Consider the following 24,756-nt stretch of genomic DNA (forward strand, 5'->3'; position numbering starts at 1 on the left):
TTCATCATCTGTTCAGAGCTGAAGAAGGTTCAGAATGTAGAAGTTTAGAAAATGGAAACTCCAAACAGCTGAAGCCAACAGGAAGCAGCTTCAAACAGGAAACTGTGCAGAGTTTCAGACTATATGTCCTGATGCAGCCAGTTGGATTTTGGAGATTTGAATCTCTGTTCTGTGACTAAGTCCTTGAATCATTTCTTCCAGTTGGTCCAACAAGACAGACTAAGTGTTGGACATGTGTTGTGGCTCCATTAGGGGAGCTTCTAAATGTGATGTGATGGCCCCTCTGGGTCTGTCAGGTCACAGCACTGAAGAGAGCTCAAACTGGGCACACAGTTGTTCCAGTCTGGACCAAAGACTCTATACTGGGACTGAGGGACTGCTTTGACTGCACCCACTGGGACTTTTTAAAGGCTCATGTTCTCACTTAGATCATCGATTTCTACTTACATTTCTTTCTGGGAAAAATGGGGATTACTTTGGAAACAGGAAGTATTTTCCCCAATAAGCAGCCCTGGATTAGTAAATCACTCCAACATGTTCTCAGGCAGAAGAAGCTGTCTTGTTATGAGGGAGAGAAGAAAAAGATTGAGGCACAGAAACTTGTTGAAAGAGAGATAAAGCAGCTAAAATCAGGTGTAAAAGTAAAGCAGAGGATGAGCTGAATAAAGGACACTCAAGGCTGGCTTGGAAAGGAATGAAGTCCATGGTGGGGATGCAGAACAAGGAGCAAAGATGAATGTGATGCTGAATCAGCAGAAGACTTGGACTCATTGGATTCCAGCTTTGATATCATTGATTTCAATGAAGAGCTTTGTGATTGTAGCAAAGGGCTGGTAGCTCTGAGAGTCCCACTGATGAGGTGTTTGTGTGGAAATCTCTTAGTGGGACCAAAGAGAGAAAAAGCCCTGGTCCTGATGCTGTGGGAGGGAAATGATTGAAGTGTGCTGTGAGGAACTGACTGGGAGATCTTCACACATTTTCCAGTCCTCCTTGGAACAACAGGAAGTTCCCAGCATATGGAAACAAAGGTTAAGTGTCCTATGGCACTCAGTGATGATGGTGCTGTGGCCCCACCACCTCCACCTCTTTGTAAAGGAACTAACTGTCATCTGAAACTTCAAATGGAACTAAGACTTCCTCCACTAGGTGGCAGTGTCTGATGAGAAAGTGTTAGTGGAGCTGGCCTGGAGTCAGAAACAGGAAGATGCAGGATTTGGGCTGAAATGGGGAAAAGTGGTTCGCACTAGTGCCTTAAAGCAAGAAGGTTGTAGGTTGAAGCTTGTTGGCCTTTCTGTGGAGGTTGGATGTTCTCCCACAGTCCAATGAAATGCTGCTTAGGTTCATTGGTGCTTCTAAATTGGCTGTAGGTGTGGATGTGAGAGAGTGCTTCTCTGTCTCTCTCTGTTGGCCCTGTGATGGACTGCTCACCTGTGCAGGTGGACCACGCCTCTTGCCTTATGACAGCTAGGGCACAGGCTGCAGCCCTGTGAGCCTAAGCTGAATAAACAGTTAGCAAAAATGATCCATAGATGGCCTGAAATCCCCCAGTTAGCAGTTTGGTAGATAGCTATGACATGCTAATCCCATCCAGCAGCTGTATTCTACCTGTAAGCTGATCCCTGCTGAGCCAAAGCACTTTTTCATATACAAATTACAACCTTTAATAGAAACCTATTGGTCAGCATCTTATTAGCCTGCTGTTAGCTTCATTCCACAGAAAACTGAGAGAAACTAACAGAGTTGATAAAGAATAAAGAGAAATGTGCTGATTTAAAGCCTTTGAAGTGCTTCAGATGATCTCTGTCCACTTCTGTCCACTCATTCATTCATGTAAGCTTTCTAATGCAGCTTTGATCTTCACAGTCTGCTTCATGAAACTCATTCTAACCCTGAATGTCAGAGTGTTCCTCCTTCTCTTTCCCATCATTCATGCTGGCAGTGGAGGAGATTTGGATGTTGGACTGTGTTTTGGATGATGTGTGTATGTTTGTGTTGGACTGCTGTCTGTAAAGCAAACGCACATTTTGCTTTGGATTTCAGTGTCAGACAGACTTTAAGGTGGAATGAAGAGTTGGAGAGTTTCACAGTGAATTATCCAGTGGAGGATTTTTCTTCTTCTTTGAAGGTTTGAAATGTGAACATTGTTCTGCTGCAGTCAATGGACTAAACCAGAGAAGAAGAAAACAGACTTTACCATGAAGATCCTCAGTGTGGATCAGTATAATATCAGCCTGATGTCTGCAGTTTAGTGTCAGCACAACTTTCACATCATATTCATCTCAGCACAACTAAAACATGCTGACTGACCTCAGAGTTTCAAGTCCACATCCTGGACTCTCCAGGAAACCACACAGATGCTTCACTCCTGAATCCTGCAGCTCGTAGTTGCAGCTCAGGTCCAGCTGTCTCAGATGGGAGGGGTTGGACTTCAGTGCTGCTGCCAGATAATCACAGCTGATCTCTGACAAACCACAGCCCCTCAATCTGTATAAAGAATGAAAGATGTAAGTTTATTAGACAAAGTGTGAGCTTGAAATCATTCAGTGTTTCATCATCTGTTCAGAGCTGAAGAAGGTTCAGAATGTAGAAGTTTAGAAAATGGAAACTCCAAACAGCTGACAGAGTTCATACGCCTTTGTCAGGGTCAAATTCAAGCAAGACCATGTGAAAATTAAAACACATCATCCTAGGTGAACTTAAACACCTTTGTTCCCCTTTTGTTAAGACATAGAAAAGTACACCACACAAAAATACTGCAAAAGGAAACGGTCGCCTTATATACATAGTGTATAAACTCAAAATGCACATTTCACTTCAAATTAAGATTAAGGCTTTGAACAGATCACATAGTTCAGTTCAACATATAAGACTTTAAGAATGCACAAGCATCTACTTAAAATCTATTTAATTTATCATCCATGATATTATTTTGTACAATTCCAATGTATTTTGTTCATCTCCCTTAAATAAACAGGCAGTCTTAAAGTATGAAATATTCATATACAAACACATATAAATGTGTGTACTGTCTCAGTGGCTGATAGTACCCCACAGGCCTCAGTGTGAGCTTGAAGACATTTATAATGTTTAAGTAGTTTAATGTGCAGGTGCTGACGATAAACACATTTTGAATGAAAGCCGGGGAACTTTGGTAGCACAGAAACAAGTGGCTATTCTTTGTGACTATATGGATCACTCACAATACCATTATTTCACACAAAGGCACCAAATTAATACTCAAAAAAGCTGCAGCAATACACACAAATATAAACAGTACTTGGTGACAACTTTGCTTTTAGCCTTTAACCCTTCTTGACTACTTTTGATGTGGCCTCTATATTTTACCTTTAAAAACAGTTCATCTTGCCAATCTGTTATTTTCTCATTTTGACCAACTGTATCAGCACAATTTATCTAAATTCAGACAAAATTTAAAATACAAGTAGAAAGTGATATTTTGACTGTAAAAACCACACACATGTTTAACGAATCATCTTCATAACTTGAAATGCAAATAGAGATTGTACATTTTTAAAAATACGCACACGTTTTGCAAACAACAAAGTTATATGGTACTATTTACCAAAAAATGCAGCCAAGGCTCAGACGTTTTTCATATAATCATTTCAAACTATTTACAGAACAATCAGGTGTCAAACAATAGTTTGTGTCACTCTAACACATATGAGAACAGCACAGGGATAAACCTGCAGGTCTGACAGCAGGTGTGTCACTCAGCGTTTACACTGCAATCTGCCTTTGTTGGCTTTAAGGCAGCAACTGTGACGATCACTAGTAGAACTGACACACAAAACAAAACAACAGCTACACACTAAATACACAAGACAACAAACTAACTTGAGACCAAACACGGTAAACGTCACAAATCTCTCACGTATCAAAACTCTCTCTCTCTTTCGCTCACTCGCTCTCTCTTGCCGGTCACTCCTAAAACTTCCCCCTTTTGCTAAACAACCAAATGTCATGTTTCCATATCATTTTTGATTGGTCGACATGGTACATTTTCCCACCTATAGGGCTTTGGAGCGTGATGTCACGGGAGATGGGCCATGCCCCCTTCCGCCATGACAGTAGGCCAGCCAAAGGATACCATTTCAGCTATGGATCGTACGTGTTGTGTTGTCGGTTGCAACGTTAGATCACACGATCGTGAAGGCAAGAAGCTGGATAACGGGCTCTCTTTTCATCGTTTTCCGTCCTGGAGGCAACGTGAGGGATCCCATGTATCCGATATTACTAAACAAAGACGTCAGGCTTGGATTGCAGCGGTGAGACGAGCGGATATCGAGTTCTCTGCAATCCCCAGCTTTTTGTTGGTTTGCTCACAGCATTTTCTTTCCGGTGAGTTCTAAATTAATTCATATCACTCTTGAAAGGCTTTTAGTGTTATTTTCAACGTGCTGCGGTCATAGATAATGAGATAAAACATGCTAATGTGTGATGCTGCAGAACCATGTCATGTCGACTGAGTAGCTTATGATTTGGCATTATTGCAGGCAAACCAGCATATGAAATGGATGTAACAAATCCAGACTGGGAACCAACACTGCACATGGGGCATGACGACATACCTGTATCAGACTCGGACCGGCACTCAAGGCGTACGCAACGGAAGCGAAAAAGAGCACCCATCGGAGGTAAACAACACCCCCCCCCTCTAAAAACATACTAAATTGCTATCACTGTACACTAATCCGCACATAACTTCCAGATGAATCACACACCTGTCATTGGAATATTGGTGTACATTTACCTTATGTCTAATTTTATCTTACAGGCTTTCGTTATGCAGCTGCAGCTGCAGAGTCTGAAGTGATTGATGAAGATCTGACAGAAGACCAACAGCAAAATCACAATGTCATGGAGGCAGTGGACAGCAGTTGTGTTGGACAAGTGGAGGTTGAGGTAGCAGCTGCAAATGTGGATATACTGAAGAAATGTAAACCTTTTAAAATGATGACAGATTACAAACTCTCAGCTGTGTCTGTAATCAAACCTCTGTAACTTTGCTTCACTTCAGCAGCATCAGCTCATGTTCACATGTTGATTCATGGTTTGCTTCAGTTTTTGATGGACTGCAGAATATTTTGAAGGTTATCTGCTATAAAAAGCCAGAACAGGAAAATCTGCTTCATGTGTTTCTGTTTGATCCTCAGTGACTTTGACACAAAGGCCTCTGCTGTGATGATCACACCTCTGATCAAGTCTCACAGTGTCAGCTTTGTTTTTATACATATGGATATGTGCTGATAAATGATCAGAGTTATAATATTTCCCACTGTCTGCTGTGTGCCGTGACCTTTGACCTGCTAAAGACAGTCAGCTGTGGATTATTCATTGTTGTGTCTGATACTTAGAACTGTGAGGAAGAACACTACACAGTTAATCAGGGTCCCCTCTCTCTGAATCAGGAAAGGTGGGCAGGCCGCGTGTGGGCCGCGGGCCATACGTTGAGTCTCACTGTTTGAAATGTGAACATTGTTCTGCTGCAGTCAATGGACTAAACCAGAGAAGAAGAAAACAGACTTTACCATGAAGATCCTCAGTGTGGATCAGTATAATATCAGCCTGATGTCTGCAGTTTAGTGTCAGCACAACTTTCACATCATATTCATCTCAGCACAACTAAAACATGCTGACTGACCCCAGAGTTTCAAGTCCACATCCTGGACTCTCCAGAAAACCACACAGATGCTTCACTCCTGAATCCTGCAGCTTGTTGTTGTAGCTCAGCTCCAGCTCTCTCAGATGGGAGGGGTTGGACTTCAGTGCTGCTGCCAGATAATCACAGCTGATCTCTGACAAACCACAGCCCCACAATCTGTATAAAGAATGAAAGATGTAAGTTTATTAGACAAAGTGTGAGCTTGAAATCATTCAGTGTTTCATCATCTGTTCAGAGCTGAAGAAGGTTCAGAATGTAGAAGTTTAGAAAATGGAAACTCCAAACAGCTGAAGCCAACAGGAAGCAGCTTCAAACAAACACAACAAGAGAAAAAACTCTGAATATTTCACATTAAAGTCGTACATTTCTCATAAAAACAGGACAAAGACTTGAAAATGTCGTGTTTTTCCGTTCCAGGAACCACAAGGCTTCACTTTTAAAGGTGAAGTGTGAAAGAAATGGACATATTTGAAGTCCAACACCTTTTTCCAGTCACATTATTAAAGCAGACAAACTACAAGCTCATTTTCATTCCAACAAGTCATCTTCTGACCTGGACTAACAACACTGGTCTCTATGTGCAGCTGGCTGTGAGACCAGTGCTCAGGGAGCGTCTACAAAGTGCAACACTGAAAGAACATCACACACTAGCTTTGTCCCAAAACGTCGGCTGCATCCTTCGGAGGACCCGGTATTCGCGGTCTACGTGGGCCGGGTCCTTCAAAGACCGAAAAGGCTGGAAGTGCGAGGCTGTGAAATGGGACGGTCTAGCCTTCAGATTTGCGTCACCGCTGTGTTGGTGGAGTTTAATAAACTCGGCCGTCTGCTCCTTGCTATCTAAAATATAACAGGACACTGGCGTAAATTCTCAACCGTCTCACACTTCTGTTTAATCAGTTTCCTGTTTAACGTTTATTCAGCTGTGTGAAAATCCCGGAGGAACTTTGATCTCAGCCAAACCGATTTACTCCGGAACAAATAAAACACAGAAAAAAGGCAAACAATTACATTTTTAAGTTATCCGAGTGACTTATATATCATGTTTAACCTGAGTAGCGAAAGAGCGGGGTCTGAAAACGATGAAGCCGGGCGTCCGCTGCTCTCGCCGGCTGGAGTGACCATTGAACCCCCCGGCTTGCTAGCGAGCGGGTGGGGAACAGACGTCTCCGAAAACGTTGGAACACTTTTGCAAATATGCGATGTCTTGATAAACCAAGCAGATATTTGAAGTTTACACAGCTACTTTCTCGCCTGAAAATATGTTAAAAGTTTACTTTGTGACCCAGAAAGATTAATAAGAGTAATTTGAAAACTTAGTAGCAGCCGCCATTGTTGGCAGCTGAAATTTGGCTGGGCCGCGCTATGAATTCTGGGATATGGTGGGCCACGAAGGACACACCCGACGAATCCTTCAAATTCGGGGAAATGAAGGACGCATTTGTCGGGCACATTTGAAGGAGTCGACAAATACGGACAGCCTTCATCGCCTGGCTGTGACGTAATCGGCCTTCAAATGCAGCCTCTGGAGGATGCAGCCGACGTTTTGGGACACAGCTACTAATTTGCTTCCATCATCCAACCTGAAGAGGAAACAGAGACGCCTCCCCTTCAAAGTAAAAGCTGCTCCTTTTGGACACAGTATCAAAGAAAGTCTACAGTATAACATAGAAAAGACAGAACAAAGTTTTGGTTGTTTTAAATTGTGCAGAAATGAAACTACACTAAGCTCAATTATGTGACAGACATTTCATCCCATGTCAGTTTGGCCTCATCCTGGGCCGGATTATCCAGCACACACTCTGACCACAGGCCCAGGGGCCACGCACAGCTGGGCTCCATCCAAGAGACAGCAAACAAACCAACACAATAATAAAAAGCACCATGTGATCTTCTTACATCTTCAAGACAAACATAGTAAAAACATGAGCATATTTGTTTCCTGATAAAATGATGTGACAGGTAGAACAGAGTAAAGTGGTGGTGTTACAGCCTTTCTCCCCTCTGCTGCCGAGGCTGTTAGTCTCTCCCAAACTCAGCTACAGGACTTCCAAATGAATGAAAGCAGCAGAAGTGGCTTTACAAATGAAAGAGGAAGAGGAGAAGAAGAGGAGAGGGAGGCCACCCTGACCATCACTCCAGCTGAAAACATCACACTTCCATTAAAGTTGGTGAGGAAATGTTGAGCAGGATGAGCTGCTGGCTAATCTGGAGGCTGTAGCAGCAGCTCACAGTCACAGTGGATTTCCACTCATGAAAAAGCTCTGGCTGCTTCATTTCTCATCTCATATCAGAGACTTTAATGCTTCACTGAAGCTGTACTGTGATGCTTCCATATTCCAGTGAGGCCTCCATAATGATTTCAGCTGTTCTGTACACACACTGTGTGCCCTGTATGGCTCAAAGTCTCTGCAGCCTGTTTTTATCTGCTATCATCAGATCTTCATCATCCTCATTCACATCCCTCACACACTCTACAGCCTCATCAGCACTGACTTCATCTTCACTGACTGATGGAGCACAACATGAACCTGTGGAGGCTGAAACACTGTCCTGTCAAACATCTCCCCGTCACCACTCCACTTCTGTCAGCCTTTAAATGAACCCTGCTCAAGTCTGTCACTTCTGTTTGGAGCCAAAAGGAAAAACTGTTGTTCAGTCGTTTGGAAAGACAACATTTCTGAAAGCACTCAAACTCCTTCACATTTGTCTTCAGACACATCCTGAACATTTAGGAACTAAAGAAAGTTTCAAACATCAAAGACCTGAAATATAGAAAAACAACAACAGCTGCAGTCAGTGAACTCACCTCAGAGTCTCCAGTCGACAGTTTGGACTCTCCAGTCCAGCACACAGAAGCTTCACTGCTGAATCCTGGAGGCCATCATTTCCACTCATGTCCAGCTCTGTCAGATGGGAGGGGCTGGACTTCAGAGCTGAGGCCACAACTTCACAGTGAGACTCTGAGAGTCCACACAGAGTCAGTCTGTGATGATAGAAAATATAAAATGTGTTATTATAAAAGCAGAAAATCTGCATTATAAACAGAGACTGAATGTATATGAAGACAAAACAGAGTGAGGTCATAATCTGATGAATCTGCTCTTCACATCTGTGCTTCAGCTCCTCTTACTGTGTTTGACATGACACAACGATTGAGTCTCTCTCAGACCTGCAGACTTTTAATGAGAATCTTTGTTTGGCTTTAATCTGCAGATGAAGGAGGAAGATGGTGTCACATTTAGGGTTCCATAATGTCCACAGTCTGTCACTGAGATCTGATCCAGAGTCAGAGTGAAGACACACATTTGGACTGTTTCCTGTTTTGACTCCAGAACATTTTGAATGAGTTCAGCTCAGTGAAGAGTTCCAGCTGGAAAGATGATCTCTGTTTGCTACCTGCTGTCAGGTACGACTGTTCACGTCCACACGCAGGAAAAACCTGCTGACTGTTACCAAACGGAGCAGAAAGCTCATCACTGGACAATAATGATGAATGAACTCAGAGCTGCTGATATCAGATCTGATTTCAGGGGAACTAAACACAGAAATGATTGGCTCATTTGAGCTTTCTGAGCCATTATCTGCTGGTGTGTCGCTAGTTGGCAGAAAATGATTTGTATTCCTGTTCAGGGCTTCAGTGTTTATGAGTCCAGATCCAGGTGACAGCAAGTCAAAATGATGTTACCTGTCTGTGTCCAGCAGCAGCCTGTATTCACTTTGAATATTGTTATAACCTGACATGGATCAGTTTGTCTTTGATTGGTTTGTAAATGTCACTGTTTCCATTGGACCTGAGTGACGTACAAAGACAGAGAGGGAGAGAAAGGAGAGAGAGGATGGAGACAGCAAAGAGAGAGCAAACACAAACAGGTGAGAGTGGACAGGTGACCAAGGTCAGCAACCAATCAGAGAGCTTCTGTTTGACCCACAGTCACTGATGATGACTGCACATAACCAAGCAGTGTGTTACTCTGATATCAAATATGGATCCTGCTCTTATAATAATGATCATCAGATGATATTATTGTGTTATTTTGTAGCTGAATACGATGTTTGTGTGATTATCAGTGAAAGAAGCAGTGAGGAGGATGGAGAGAGAGAGAGGACAGAGGCTGAAGTTAGAAACACTAAAAGGATTTTTCATGGATTTCATGGATGATTTGAGTGATTTCCAGCAGGACACTTAAACATGTCAGTGGACGTCCATATTCACTGATATGAAACGTGTCATTGAACAGGATTAATATCAGTGGAAACATGGTGGAAACAGCTGTGACTGCATGGATGTGACACACTTCAAATCTGTTCTCCACTCTTGGATTTGGGATCCATGGAGCTGCTGCTGAGTCTGTACAATAAAGGAATGGTGTGGAAGGTTGCAGCGTACGGACACAAACACTTTGTGGTTACAATCTGATTTTATTTTCAACATTAAACTACTAACCTACACTGATCAATGATGTTAATGATCACATCTGGACTCACCCAGCCTTTCTGCAGTTCCTCACAGCTGGAATCAGTCTCAGTCGTCCCCGCTCTGATGTGTTGTACTTCTGCAGGTCCAACTCATCCAGAACCTCCTCTGACATCTGCAGCATGAAGGCCAGAGCTGAGCACTGGATCTCAGAGAGTTCCTTCTTTGATCTGTTCTCTGACTTCAGGAACTCTTGGATCTCCTGATGTACTGAGAGGTCGTTCATCTCCATCAGACAGTGGAAGATGTTGATGCTTCTGTCAGGAGAGATTTCATCACTGTTCATCTCCTTCAGGTTGTTGATGACTCTCTGGATGGTTCCTGGACTGATCTCTGTCTGACCCAGCAGACCTACTAAGAGTCTCTGGTTGGACTCCAGACAGAGGCCATGAAGGAAGCGAACAAACAGGTCCAGGTGGCCATTTTTACTCTGGAGGGATTTCTCCATGACTTTAGTCAAAAAGACATCCAGTGATGTGAAGCTATAAGACTTGAACTTGTTCTTAAAAAAAGATCTGTTTTTGTATTCTTCTCGGAAATTCCCTAGAAAACCTTCTATCACCTCTGTCTTCCTGTTGGTGTGACAGTGGAACATGTAGACTGCAGCCAGAAACTCCTGAATGCTCAGATGAACAAAGCAGTAGACTGGTTTCTGGAAGATCACACACTCTCTTTTGAAGATCTCTGTACAAACTCCTGAGTACACCGAGGCCTCTGTCACATCCAGACCACACTGCTCCAGGTCTTCTTGGTAGAACATGATGTTTCCTTTCTCCAGATGTTCAAACGCCAGCCTCCCCAGCTTCAGAAGAACTTCCCTGTCAGCCTCCGTCAGCTCCTGTGGACTCGTCTCACGTCCCTCACGGTACTTGTTCTTCTTCCTCTTTGTCTGAACCAGCAGGAAGTGTGAGTACATGTCAGTCAGGGTCTTGGGCAGCTCTCCTCTCTGCTCTGTAGTCAACACGTGCTCCAGAACTGTAGCAGTGATCCAGCAGAAGACTGGAATTCTACACATGATGTGGAGGCTCCTGGATGTCTTCATGTGGGAGATGATTCTGCTGGACAGCTCTTCATCACTGAATCTCCTCCTGAAGTACTCCTCCTTCTGGGCGTCAGTGAAGCCTCGTACTTCTGTTAGCCTGTCAACACATGTAGGAGGGATCTGATTGGCTGCTGCAGGTCGGGAAGTTATCCAGACGAGAGCCGAGGGAAGCAGATTCCCCTGGATGAGGTTTGTCAGCAGCTGGCTGACTGATGACTTCTGTGTGACATCAGACAGCAGCTTCCTGTTGGTGAAATCCAATGAAAGTCTGCTTTCATCCAGGCCATCAAAGATGAACAAAAGCTGAGAGACAGCCAGCTTCTCTGCTGTGACCTTCTGTAATGTTGGATGGAAAACATGGAGCAGCTCCAGAAGACTGTACTGCTCATCTCTGATCAGGTTCAGCTCCCTGAATGAAAGCAGAACCACCACACTGACATGTTGGTTCTCCAAGCCCTCTGCCCAGTCCAGAGTGAACTTCTGCACTGAGAAGGTTTTTCCAACACCAGCCACGCCGTTGGTCAGAACCACTCTGATGGGTCTCTGTTGGTCAGGTAAGGCTTTAAAGATGTCCTGGCACCTGATTGGAGCGTCATGGAGGGCGTCCATCTTGGAAGCTGTCTCCAGCTGCCTCACCTCATGTTGGGTATGAACCTCTTCACTCTGTCCCTCTGTGATGTAGAGCTCAGTGTAGATCCTGTTGAGGAGGGTTCTACTTCCTGTTTCATCACTTCCTTCAGTCACACGTTCACATCTCCTCCTCAGACTGATCTTATGTTCATCTAAAACCTCCTGCAGACCAACATCTGCTGAAAGAAAGAAAAACAATGAGACTAAAGAGAAAGAAAACTCTTCAATGTCTGAACAACACAAGAAGTCCAGTTTTCAGAAATGAGTCCATCAGCAGACAGATGTTCAGTCTTACTTTGTACACAGCTGCTCTGACTGGCTGTCTGCAGTCCAGCTCTGCTTCTGGATCTTTCTCCACACTGGGGACAGGAGGAGTCTCCCAATGAAGCAGACTGGTCCCAGTATGAGGAGATGCACTGTCTGCAGAACCAGTGTCCACAGCTGGTAGAGACTGGATCCTTCAGGATGTCCTGACACAAAGCACAGCAGGACAGCTGCTCCTCCTCACAAACACCACTCCTCTTCCTCTCTCTGTGAACACATTTCTTTATCACTAAAACATTTACTGTCAGTGAAAAACATCCAGATGTGACCAAACATCAGTTCCTCACAGTTCCTTTGATTTCATCAACACTAATGAGCTGCTCTTCCTGTCTGCCTGTCTCATTAAACACTGAGTGATGAATACAAACTCAACACTTCCTGCAGACTTCCTGACTTCACAATAAAAGCTTTCCATCAGAGAGAGACAGTTATGACTTTCACTGTTTTACAGCCGCTGTGTGCAGATTATCTGGGTCAGTTCACTCTGAAGCAGCTTAGAAGTGTCCGTGTAGAGCCGTGGTCTGACACACAGAGACTTCTGATTTTCTCTGTTTAAACAAACATGATGAAGATGAGCAGGTTTCTCTTCTAGTATAAACTCTGTGTCTCTCTGGCTGGCTCATGATGGCTTTTCAGGTTTTATGTTTTGCTGTCTCCTGCTAGCGTTTTGCCTGCCTGGGTGGAGATTGTAATGGCCTCTCACTCTTGGTCCACACAGCTATGATGATTACACCACCTGTTGCTGACTCACCTGGGCTTACCGGTAACCATTTAACGCTGCGGCATGGAGCAGTTCGTCGCTGGGACATTGACCCTCCTGTGTTCATGATCTCAGCTCATTGCTAAGAAATCTCTCTCTAAATTCACCAGTTGGGTTAACTTTGTGTATACTTTGAGTATATATTTCCCCGGACCTGGTTACAGACGCTTACCTGTGACTCCCGTGTGTGGCTGTGTGAGTGGAGAGCAGGACAAGAGTGACTGAAGAGGAGTGAGTGTGGACTCCCTTCCCTCTTTTCCCTGGAGCCCTGGACCCCCTCCCCAACTCACTGTACATATATAGAGCACTGTGGTTCACCCCTTTGGTAAATAAACTGTCACCTTTTTGTTTGTCAGAACTCAGTCTGTGCTTGAGTTCCTCTGTTAGCCATGACATTTTGTTGGTTCTCTCTCTTCAGGTCCCTGTAAGTGTTTGATCTAAAACATTATATTTATTCTGCTTTGATTGTTTTGTGTGCTGAGGGACATTGTTGCATGATCCACTTTTTCTTATCACTCAAATATCCTGATACTTTCAGAAAGTTGGAGAGCTCTCCTGGCTTGCTTAGTCTTTGCTCTGTACTGCAGTACTTGCACTGGTTTCACTGGACAAGTCTTCATGTGAATCTACAACTGATCTGACATTGTGGCACAAACACAGTAAACAAACACTACGAGCACCTTGTTTCATGTGCAGTGGCTTTCTTCTCATTCTGCTACTCAACACTGTATGAAAAGCCTCTCACTGCCAGCATCCTTCCAGCCCCACGACAACAAGACCAACTCACATCTTCACAACACCAAGAATTTTTCCCCTTTTCTTTGGAGAAACTGAGAAGCCAATAGGATTGTAGCTCAAACTTGCTCACAGTCCTGCTTCATCAGGAGCAGGACTTGGGGCGACCGTAGCTCAGGGGTTTGGGAAGCGTATCTGTAACCGGAAGGTTGCCGGTTCGATCCCCGGGCTCTCTGTCCTGGTCGTTGTGTCCTTGGGCAAGACACTTTACCCTACCGCCTACTGGTGTTGGCCAGAGGGGCCGATGGCGCGATATGGCAGCCTCGCTTCTGTCAGTCTGCCCCAGGGCAGCTGTGGCTACAACCGTAGCTGCCTCCACCAGTGTGTGAATGTGAGAGTGAATGAATAGTGGCATTGTAAAGCGCTTTGGGTGCCTTGAAAAGCGCTATATAAATCCAATCCATTATTATCACTGCTCACTCCTACCTGTCTTGGTGCTGAATGGACAGTCATAGCCTGCTGCTAGCATGAATGCTAAATGTACTGCTGTGGATGATCAGCAGAACAAGATGTTGTCAGTTTGACTGTTTGCTGTATTTAAAGTGTTTTTCTCAGTTCGTCTGTATTCAAAGTGCATTCGGGGCTTTAGCTGACAGCTCTTTGTGCTAACAAACTAAACTCTCTTAGTTTAAGCCAACAGACTTTACCAAACACAAAGCCTGCTGCTGCCTCCATGGGTTAGCTTGTGTGACTGGTGTTTGCACCAATGAAATCTAAATCACACTAATGTGTCCTCCAAGGTGTTTGGTGGGAGCACCGAGTGAAACATCTGGTAAAATAACAAACAGGGCTGTGAGAGCAACTGAAGTGATAAAAATACTGTTTAAAGATAAAAAACACTTTGATGTTCTCTCGTCACCTAACAAAGTCCAAACCCTGTGAACTATTTTAGCTTTAATAACTGTGGATTCAGGTATCCTGAAATCATCTTTGGACATTTGTAATTAAATATTTTAAAACTCCATCAAAGACTCCTGATGTGGCTGTTTGGAGAAGGAAAAGAGGGACAAAGTGGAGCGTCGAGCTGAGGTTTCATTCAATGCAAACCTACAGTTATGTTTTCTTATTTCTGCTGTTTGCATGTTCACAGCTGAAATAAAGCTGCCTCTTTGACTTCATCCTGTTGTGTTTGGGTCCAATCCTGCCTGCCACACAGCGCTACAGGACAAAGTCTAAGATTTTTATCTAATGAATCTTTGGTCATATTTATCCAGGAAAACACAAACATGTAAAGGAGTCATCACAGGTCTCTGACCTCGTTGGTCCAGGTTCACCACTGAAGTCTGGAGGATAATCTTTGGACCGGTCACTCCTCACAGACGGACAGCTGGATCCTGCAGACTGTGACCTCTGACCTCTGCAGACACAAACATGTTTTATTCAATGATCAATTCTCTGATAAAGTGATTGAAGCAGCTGTGATCACACAGACTGCAGATAATGCAGCTGTTTCCTGTCAGTAACAGTCCTCTTAGATTAGAGTTCAGCTTTTTACAGGAAAACAAATGTCCCTGAATGCAACAGTGAGACACAGTCTGCCTGTGTGGCTGTGATAGCTGCCGTTAGGAGCGCTCATGTGTTTGCAGTTAGACGAGGAGATGTTACCATCATGGACACGTTAACAAATCCTGCAGCATCACGTGGCACAAACACTTTGTGTTCCTGTCATCTGCAAGCAACAGGAAGTTCATTAATAAAGGCGGGATGGAGACGCGACTGTGATGGTTCTCCTTCATCCAGCTGTTACACACATCTGGGCTCACACGACGAGCCTTTGTCTAATACAGCAGCTGCTCTCTGAACACTTTTCTGAAGAGGAGCTGCACAAACCTTTGTTTGCTTTCTAGAGCAGCGTATCAAAGTCAAACTACCCACTGCTAGCAGCTGTTTCTATCATAGTTTAGGATCCAGATGTGTGAGGTCTAAATTTACACCTCTGATTAAAATACATAGTTAAAAACAGCCAATTGTGTCCAAATGTGTCTTAAACCAGATAAACTGACAGTTACAGCTGAGCCTGTGTGTCCTTGGAGACACTGCTCTGCTACAGAGATGCATTTTAGAAACCAGGAAACATCAAAATCATTTAAATCAGAGAGTTCTTGTTACTAACAGCTCACCTCTCTGCAGCAGAGACTTTGAAATGAATGATGACATCTTTAGACACGTCACTCTTACAGGACACAGAGCTGGGTGGAGGTCCAGGCTGGTTCCTGTGAATAATGATGGAGCAGTGATGTGAGTGCTGAGCTGTGACATGGAGAAGAGTCATGGACAGTTAGAGATGGTCATCTCACCTCTGAGCTTTGGTCTGGCTCTCATGTTCCCCACACAGAGTGCTTTTAGAGGGAGGGACTCCCTCCTCTCTGTCCTCACACTGATCCATGCTGCTCAATTCACATCAGCTCACACACACTTTCTACCTTCACCTGCAGAGGAAACACAAATCATTCATGTGCACATAAACCAAAATCCTCCTTTCCATCATGTGTGCTGTCCAAATATCAGCTGAATGCAGTCAGACAGCAGTGTGAGGCACAGGAAGCTGCCATCAGCTGCTCTACTTCTACTATCAGTCCACTAGATGGAGCCATGAAGCACACGTGATGCATTCACTGACACACACTGATTCACTGTGACTGGAAGTTTAAGTACATTAAGCCTCCACTCATCTACATTGTGCTTACAACCCACTGCCCCCCATCTCCCACCCCCATCAACCTCCTGGGGCCAGGAATGACTGGAACTGAATTGGAAACAGGCGTAATCAAACATAAATCTGTTATTCTTATCCAACCTGTCTGCCTGGACACAGTTTGCTGACCGATCATGGAGCCTGTGATTCGCTTGGACAACAACTTCATGAATGTGGAAATGAAACTGAGTGTCAGCTGAGTGTCGAGTAGAAGAGGAATCAGAGAAAAGTGACAGAGCTGCTGACTTTACAAAGAAAACTAAAACCATGTTGAAGAGATTAAACAGATAATACAATGTAACAACAACAACACAGCTGCTGCTGCTGCAGACAAAACACATGTATGAGTGTGTGACAGGAAAAGCACTGAACAGAAGTTTACTATTAAAAATGCAGCATGTTGTAAAAAGTTTGGTCAGTGAGACTGAAAAATGGCTGCATGAGTTACTATTGTGAACAAACCCCTATAAGAACCCTGATATTACCTGAATAAGATCAAATCCTGATACGTAGTGCAGACCTTGGTAAGAGATACGGTCCAACTGGAATATAAACCTTTGGTGTGTTTAATCCAGTCAGTCTCTGAGTAACTGCACTCCTCTGCTTTCTGTTGGAAGAAACGAAAGTTTGTAGCACGATCCTTTTCCTCAGATGCCTGTGTTGGATTTATATTACATCTAAGATAAAAAATAATTCACAAAGTCTGCTCTGTCCTCCTGTCCTCCCTGCAGTCTCTGTGAGCTCCGCAGAGTGATTATAAAGACCCGGAGCTCAGAGATTCTCCAACACCGTGGTCAAGTGTGAGCCACGCCTGCCACCCGTTATCTGCCAAACTTGAGCTTCAACGCCAAGTTTTACGGTAGTGCTGCTTCTTATCCCTTTTTGCTGATCACACACATAACAACACACATGATTTTCAGGAAGTTAACAGAAATAAAGCCACAGTGTCATTTGTTTTTCACTCAAGTTGTCTTTTCTTCTTAATTTTTCTGGTAATGCTTCTTCATTCATGATTCAGTCAAATCTAAAATAACTTCAAAAAATGAAAAATATTTCTGAAAATCATCTCTTATAGTTGAAATTCAGTTGTCATTTGGCTCAGCTGCTCTTTCATGCATCCATAGTTTCACCTCAAACTGCTGCTTGAGACACGAGAAATTAAAGAACAACTCTGTTCAAACGGAGAAACTTTGAAGGAACTCAATAATGTCATTTAAATGGTTTCAGGTAGGTGTATGAAGGTTCTGTATTCAATCATATATGATAGTTGATATGAAATTCTGAATTCATCTTCTTGGACACCCACACTGCATAATTCTGTAGAAATGAAATTAGTCGTTTCTAATCAATTTCAACATCAAATATCATAACATTGCATCAAAATGCGTAAAAATGATTCTTGATAGCTGACCTTAAAGTCTCTGTGCATTCTTCCTCTGGGTTACCTTCTCTATATATTTGCAGTTTAACCACCAAAAGCTGCAAGGTTTCAGAGAAATAAAAGGAGCGTTCTACTCAAATTTAATTAGATCAATTTAATAAACAATAGAAAAAAAACTTTGACAGTTGTCATAAAATTCTTAACAAACTCCTCTTCTGTCTGTAGCTCAGGAGTTAGAGCAGGGGCCCGTTCTTCGTACCTCGCTTACTACATCCAAGATCAAATGACACATCCAAGACCAAATCATCGCGCTAACCGTGAGCTCGCTAATCCGGTTCTCCGAACACACCTGCTGTTGACGATTAGTACAGCTGGATGAAATAATGTGAGATCGCTGGGTGGCTTAACAGGGGCTACGCATCGATAGTAGAAACATTGATCGGCAACTCTCTGATTGGTCGGCGAAAATGTCGAAGGAGCGCGTTCGGTATTTCTCGGCAGCAGAGCAAGAACTCCTGATTGAGGGATTTCAGGAGTATCAGAGTTTAATCAGAACGCAAGGGAACACTGCAAAGGCTACAAAAGCAAGGAGAGAGGGCTGGCAGAAAGTTGCTGACAAATTAAACTCGTAAGTAATTTCATATCACACTATATTACCCAATATTATATTACATTATATTATATTATGTTATATTATATCCCCTTTCACATTAGAGCCACAACAGGACCCACAAGAACATGGGAACAAGTAAAAGTGAAATATAAGAATATTCTACAGAATGGTAATATTTATCACTTATATTGCTTTTCGTCTCTTGGAAAGAGACCCTGGAATACTCTGTTTGTTTGTTCATAACAGCAACCAAGAAAAGGGCAGAGCAAAAAAAGACAGGTGGTGGTCCTGCACCCCCTCGTCAACAAGTTGGTTAAGTAAATAATACCCTCTCTCAATGAGCACACTGTCGCGCTGAGCTAAAGGATCCTGTCTATCCCGCAATATACACTGAATTCTGAGGACTCTCCTTATCGATCTTGCACCTTCCGCAATGGGTGGCTCGCGTATACGGACAGGACATGGCTGCGACAGGCTTCCCAAATCCACCTTCGCTTTTATAGCCGTGGTCTCCCATCTTGATTACACAAAGTAATTTGCAATTACTACTCTGAAATATGAATTACATCTGTAATAATCACATACATGTAATAGAATGTTAATAGTACATTTCCCTTTTTTAGGAAATGACCTGTATGTATCTGTGTGACATCAATAAAAGGATCAAGTGCTGCATTATCTTTAGTTACATTGATGTTATTTATTTATGGTGAAACAGTGGTGGAATATCGCTGTTGCTTTCGTATAAATGAAGCGGACATACCTGCGTGGCCGTGATCTAATCCTGTTTACATAAAGTAAACCTGCTCCCGAGCAGGTTTACGCTTACGGCTCTGTTGCTACGACAGCAAGTCCCGGATGAGCTTCGGGGAACCGAACGATCCAAGATCACGCGAAATCGTCAACAATCAAATCCAGCTAACTTACTTAGCGAGGTACGAAGAACAGGCCCCTGGTCACGAAGTAACTGGAAGGTTGGTTGTTTGATACGAGATACTAACCCCAAGATAGAAAACTCTTCTGCACAGGAAAAGTCCTTGAATGAGTCATTTGTATGAAGCACTTTGAATGCTCAGAGTAGAAAAGCACCATATCAGAACCAGCCTCACCCACTTGTGATGGGTGGGTGGCTGTGGCTCAGGTGGTAGAGCAGATCAGCTGCTGATTGGAAGGTTGGTGGCTCGAACCTTGGCTTCCCCAGCCTGCATGCCAAATATCCTTGGGCAAGATACTAACCCCAAGTTGCCCTCTGATGATTAGTTTGCACTTGTGTTTAGAAGTGCTTGTGTGAATGAGGCCTGTTGTATAGAGCACTTTGAGAACTCCAGGAGAGTAGAAAAGCACTATATAAGAATCAGTCCATTTACTACATGTCCGCAAAGTTTCATCTCCAACCACTGCAATATTATTTGTTAGGATCGCTGTTCTCTCCGGGTACTCCGGCTTCCTCCCACCGTCCAAAGACATGCAGCTTGTGGGGATATTTAGTTGGATAATCCAAATTGCCACTAGGTGTGAATGTGTGAGTGAATGTGAGTGCGAATCGTTGTCTATCCCTATGTGTTGGCCCTGCGACAGATTGGCAACCTGTCCAGGGTGTACCCCGCCTCTCGCCCTATGACAGCTGGGATAGGCTCCAGCGCCCCCGCGACCCTGAAAAGGATAAGCTGAAGCGAATGGATGGAGGATCGCTGTTTTTTTCCTCAGGGTTTTGTGATGCCTTTTTGTTTTCGAGAGTCTTTTGTGTTTTAGTTTGGCTCTTTGTATATAAGGATGGTTAATAGTTTGCTTTAGGATTTACTATATCCCATGTACCCTGTTTTCATATTGTAGTTTGTCTTCTTGGTTTTGTAACACTAAATATCTGCTTTTGTGATCCCTTTCTGTACTTCAGTTATGTCCCTTTGTCTGTCTTGTCTCTCTGTTTGTCTGTCATTGTCTGATTTCCCCATCTGTCATGTTTCCCATTCACTTATATTTTCCTTTCTGTTTTCTACATGTCTGCGTATGTCTCTGTGTATCATTTCCTCTTTTTTATCGTCTCATGTCTTGTGAACTTAGCTTTGAGTTTTACTTCCCCCATTTGGTTAATGATTTGTTCCCATCAGTGTCTCAGTCTCGTCTGCATTTATCTAGCTCATGTTCCCCTGTCCAGTCTGTTCTCCTCTATGTAATTTAAGCCTTGTTCTCCATGTTTTCCTGTTTTATTGTTTTAACTGTTGCTTCCTGTGACTATTGTAGTTTTCTCCTGCATCATGTCTCTCACCCGTTGCCTCTCGTCTCATTATCCAGTGTGTATTTATTGTCCCCGTCTTCTTGTGTACTTTGTGCTTTCCTTGCTCTGTGTTCCCATGGTTTTGGGGGCGGTGGTGTGGGATTGATTAAGGAAATGGTTGGGTTAATAGGAATGACCAAAATGAGAAAAATAAATCGATCTTCAATAAGATAAAGGATTATTCTAAGAAGGAATATTTTTGATGGATCAGAATTATATAATGAAATATGAACAAAATCTTTTGTTAATCATTGTTTATTAACTGAACCTTGTTGAATTTGAGTAGAACTGTTTTTTAATTTGGCAGAAACACGGCAGCAGTTTGAAATGAAACTATCCAGGCTGTAGAGTAGACGAGCAAAGTCAAGAATCCACTGAGATTTTCATGACAACAACTAAGAAGGATTTCTTAAATGAATTGTTGATACGCTGTTATGATAATCCACTGAGCTTATTGAATTTGGGGAGAAATGTCCTTTAATGTGCAATCACACAGTGGGCTGAGATGAAACTGCACACAGTGTGGGTGTCCCAGAAGAGAAATCAGTTAAAACTTTAGTGTCAGCTAGTAAGCAAGAATTTAAAAAATATTTTTACAGATATCAAATTTGTTCTGTTATATAAAACTCTAATTTATACTAGTCAGGTGGATCATCAACGATCATCAATCAGTGCAGTACCAGCAAAATTCAGACAGACACACAAACACACACATGCACAATTTTACTGTCTTAACACAGTATCATAAATCTAATTAGAATATGCTATAGTCCTTTAAATACCAATTTAAATATATTTCAAAAATATATTACAGCTTTTTTCAGTCTGTTGAACAAAAATCCCCAAAGAAGAAGAAGCACTACCATAAAACTTTGTGTAAAAGTGCAAGAAAGTTTAAGAGGCTTACAAATGACGGCTCACATAACTGCGGTGTTACAAGTCAACCTCGTTCATATCTGTCATCATGAACAATGCTATGGTTTGTGCTGGAGCGAAGCTGCACACAGCTGATATTATCAGAAAAAAATACATACTGATTCGATTACCTTCACACGCAGATTCACACAAAGACGACCAGCTGCATCATCGAAGTTTAGAGAACAGACAGTGAAACTTAAAAAAGGAAACAGACAGATTTGTGGGAATGCTGGGGCTGGGGAACATTAGTAATTAGAAACACAAAATGTTTCTAAGCATTTGTAAATGTTTGTTGGAGGGTTTAGAGGAGCTGAATCATTTTGTGTGAAAGTTAAAGTCAAACACACTCTTAGTAGAGAGAGACTGTGTCTGCAGATCAAACAGGTCTCACTGTGATGTCCCTTTAGTCAGACTCTGTCTCTGCTACATTAATGACTGAAAGTTGTCACGTTCTTATTTAGTTAATACTCTTTAAACCAGGTGTACACTTTTAGTTTAATACATTATAGATTCTCTGATGAAGAAATACGGTATATATATATGTAACCTGATGAAGCGGTATCTAAAATGTTTTTATGTTTGACATACCAAGACTGTTTCACACTGCAGGAGTTGCAGATGATAAAACAAAGACTGTAAAGCGAAGCAGTTTGTTTGCTGTTTATCACTGCCTGTCCATTAGTCAAATTAATATTACTTTTATCAAAAATAATTTCCCGTCTGTATTTGGTCTTCCTCCATAGTCGCCATAGTCACATCATTGTGTTTTGTTGATGTTTCCCCTCCTTGTGATTCATTCAGTGTCCCCATGTCGGTCCCTGTGTGTCGAGCCGTGTCTCTTAGTTTGTATCCTGTTTTATTTGGAAAGTCTCGTGTCCTGTGTTCAGTGTGTTCAGTTTTGCCTTCTCCTGTCTCATCACATCTAATTTGTCCCTGCTGTGTCCTCATGTGTTTCCACTTCCCTTATCATCCCTCTGTGTATATATTGTGTGACTTTCCTTTTGTTCATTGTCCCTACATTGTTTAGTTTCACTTTAGCCATGGCATCATTATGTTCATTTCAGTCAGCTGTTCCCCCGTGTGTTTCCACTTCCCCTGATCACCTCCTGTCTGTATTTAAGTCCTCTGTCTTTCTTTATTCAGTGTCAGGTCGTCTGCGTTGCCTCCCTTCAGGTCTTATCACAGTTGATTCAAAGTTATCACAGTTTTGTCACAGTCAGTCAGTTTTCCTAGTTTGGTTTCAGTTTAGTTTTTGCCACTGCTCATGATGCTTTCATTTTGTATTCACGTTTATAGCCTAAATAAACAGCTTGCCTTTTTTTTCAAAACTTAGTTCTGCCTCCTTCCCTGTCTGCACTTGGGTCCACTTCATCATAACACTGGTGTACCCCACCATGACAGTTATGTCCAAGTTTTCCATGTTCCCAGTGTTTAGTTTCCCCACTTTAGTCTTGGTTAGTTTTCCTTTAGTTTGCTCCTGCCTTTTGTTTTGTTTTGCTCACCAGCCTTGAATAAACGGTTCGCTTTTGGTTAAACTTTTGTTTCCACGCGTCTGCTTCTGGGTCCACACTTCAACCTCCACATAGTCCACAGCCCACACTGTGGCTGGGGTCAGGTCACAGAGTTTTGGACTTTAACTGGCATTTTATGCAAGGTTTCATTATTTTCCTGGAATTTACTTCCCATGTTTTGCTGGCTGTGTGTTATGACTCTGGAAATTATTCTAAAAAATATTAATTTGTGATTGTTTCATGACCAGATCCTACAGACTCTTTACAGTCATTATGGGATGGTTTTACAGGTGGGGGACACTGATATTTTTCCTCCTCATACCAGTGTCACTACTGGTATGAGAAGAGACCAGTAACCTGTACTTGTATCTGACAAAACAATCAGAAACAGATTTTATAAGGGTGGCCTGAGGGCCTGATGTCCTCTAGCAGGCCCTGTACTCACTGACTGGAACCATGCATGATTGACATTTGCCATAGAATACCAGAATTATCAGGCCACCACTGGCAGACTGTGTTTTTCACCCTGAACACACATGACAGATATGAAAGGGTCCAGAGAAGTTGTAACATCGTTCTGCGTGGCCAGTTTGATAGTGGGCCAGTAATGACCCAAGAGGCATATCAGTGGAGGGAGGGACAGACATCTATGGGCTGGCAGCATCACCCTGACTGCAATTAGGCATCAGGATGAAGTTTCTGGACCTCTGGACTGATTACCAAACTCTACGCTGGTGCAGTGGTTGCTCCTCCTGCTGCAGGACAATGACACCAAACACACCTCCAGGCTGTGTGAGGGCTGTTTGACCAAGAAGGAGCGTGATGGAGTGCTGACCAGATGGTCTGGCCTCCACAGTCACCTGACCTAAACCCAGTGGAGATGGTTTGGGTTGAGATGGAGCTCAGAGTGAAGGCAAAGGACCAACAAGTGCTCAGCATCTCTGGGAACTCCTTCAAGACTGTTGGAAACCATTTCAGGTGATGACCTCATGAAGCTCATGGAGAGAACGCCAAGAGTGAGCAAAGCAGGAATCAAAGCAAACATTAAATTTTAGTAAGCTCTTTGGGATCCACTAAGGTTTTTGAAATTCCGTCATATTTTGTTTGAGATATCTTTTTTCTCTGCTGATCAAACTGGAGAGTCTCACTGTAATGTGCCGGCGAGTCACACTCAATTTTACTTTTAGTTTGGAAACTGAACAGACTTTCAGTAAAAATAATGATTCAGCAATGTACAATGTTGGGAACTAATACATTTATAACTATTTTCTAAAGGATCATTTAATGCCACTACAGGCAAGCTAAAGTCTAGCTATCATTTCATAATTCCCACAGCAAAAGTAAGGTGACAGGTGACCACAATGTGGCAACAAGACTGAATTAAGACTGGAAACCTGCACCATCATCTCATCCATCCTCTCAGTTTGGAAAGTAGACCTACACCATTGTCTCAAAGGTATACTCTTCTGTTGGATAATTTGTTGGTTTGTTAAAAACCGACAGAGGAAGCTGTACAAACACATCACATGTCAGTTTTCAGCAGAAGTGTAGGAGAGGACAAAATGTAAGCGCTGAGAACTTCAGAATCTGAGATTTGTCCAGATTTATAGAGGAACAGATCAGATTTATTTTGTTTATATCATGTTCAGTCT

At 42.9% G+C, this 24,756-nt stretch overlaps 1 protein-coding gene and 1 pseudogene across 2 annotated transcripts in view; one reads left to right on the forward strand and one right to left on the reverse strand.

The window, feature by feature from the left end:
* Window positions 1–24,756, reverse strand: part of LOC309700493 (uncharacterized protein) — a 2,098,293-nt gene that overhangs the window by 1,220,753 nt on the left and 852,784 nt on the right. The window contains exons 36-37 of the mRNA XM_082524046.1: window positions 5,666–5,842; window positions 2,308–2,484 (exon numbers count right to left, since the gene is read on the reverse strand). Of these exons, the coding sequence (XP_082380172.1) occupies window positions 2,308–2,484; window positions 5,666–5,842 (354 nt within the window). The remainder of the gene's footprint in view (window positions 1–2,307; window positions 2,485–5,665; window positions 5,843–24,756) is intronic.
* The window catches only part of LOC309700733 (neuroligin-2-like), a 120,564-nt pseudogene that overhangs the window by 20,172 nt on the left and 75,636 nt on the right, over window positions 1–24,756 (forward strand). The window lies entirely within an intron of this gene.

This window comes from Aulonocara stuartgranti, assembly GCF_965226115.1.
Source record: "Aulonocara stuartgranti genome assembly, chromosome: 3".
NCBI lineage: Eukaryota > Metazoa > Chordata > Actinopteri > Cichliformes > Cichlidae > Aulonocara > Aulonocara stuartgranti.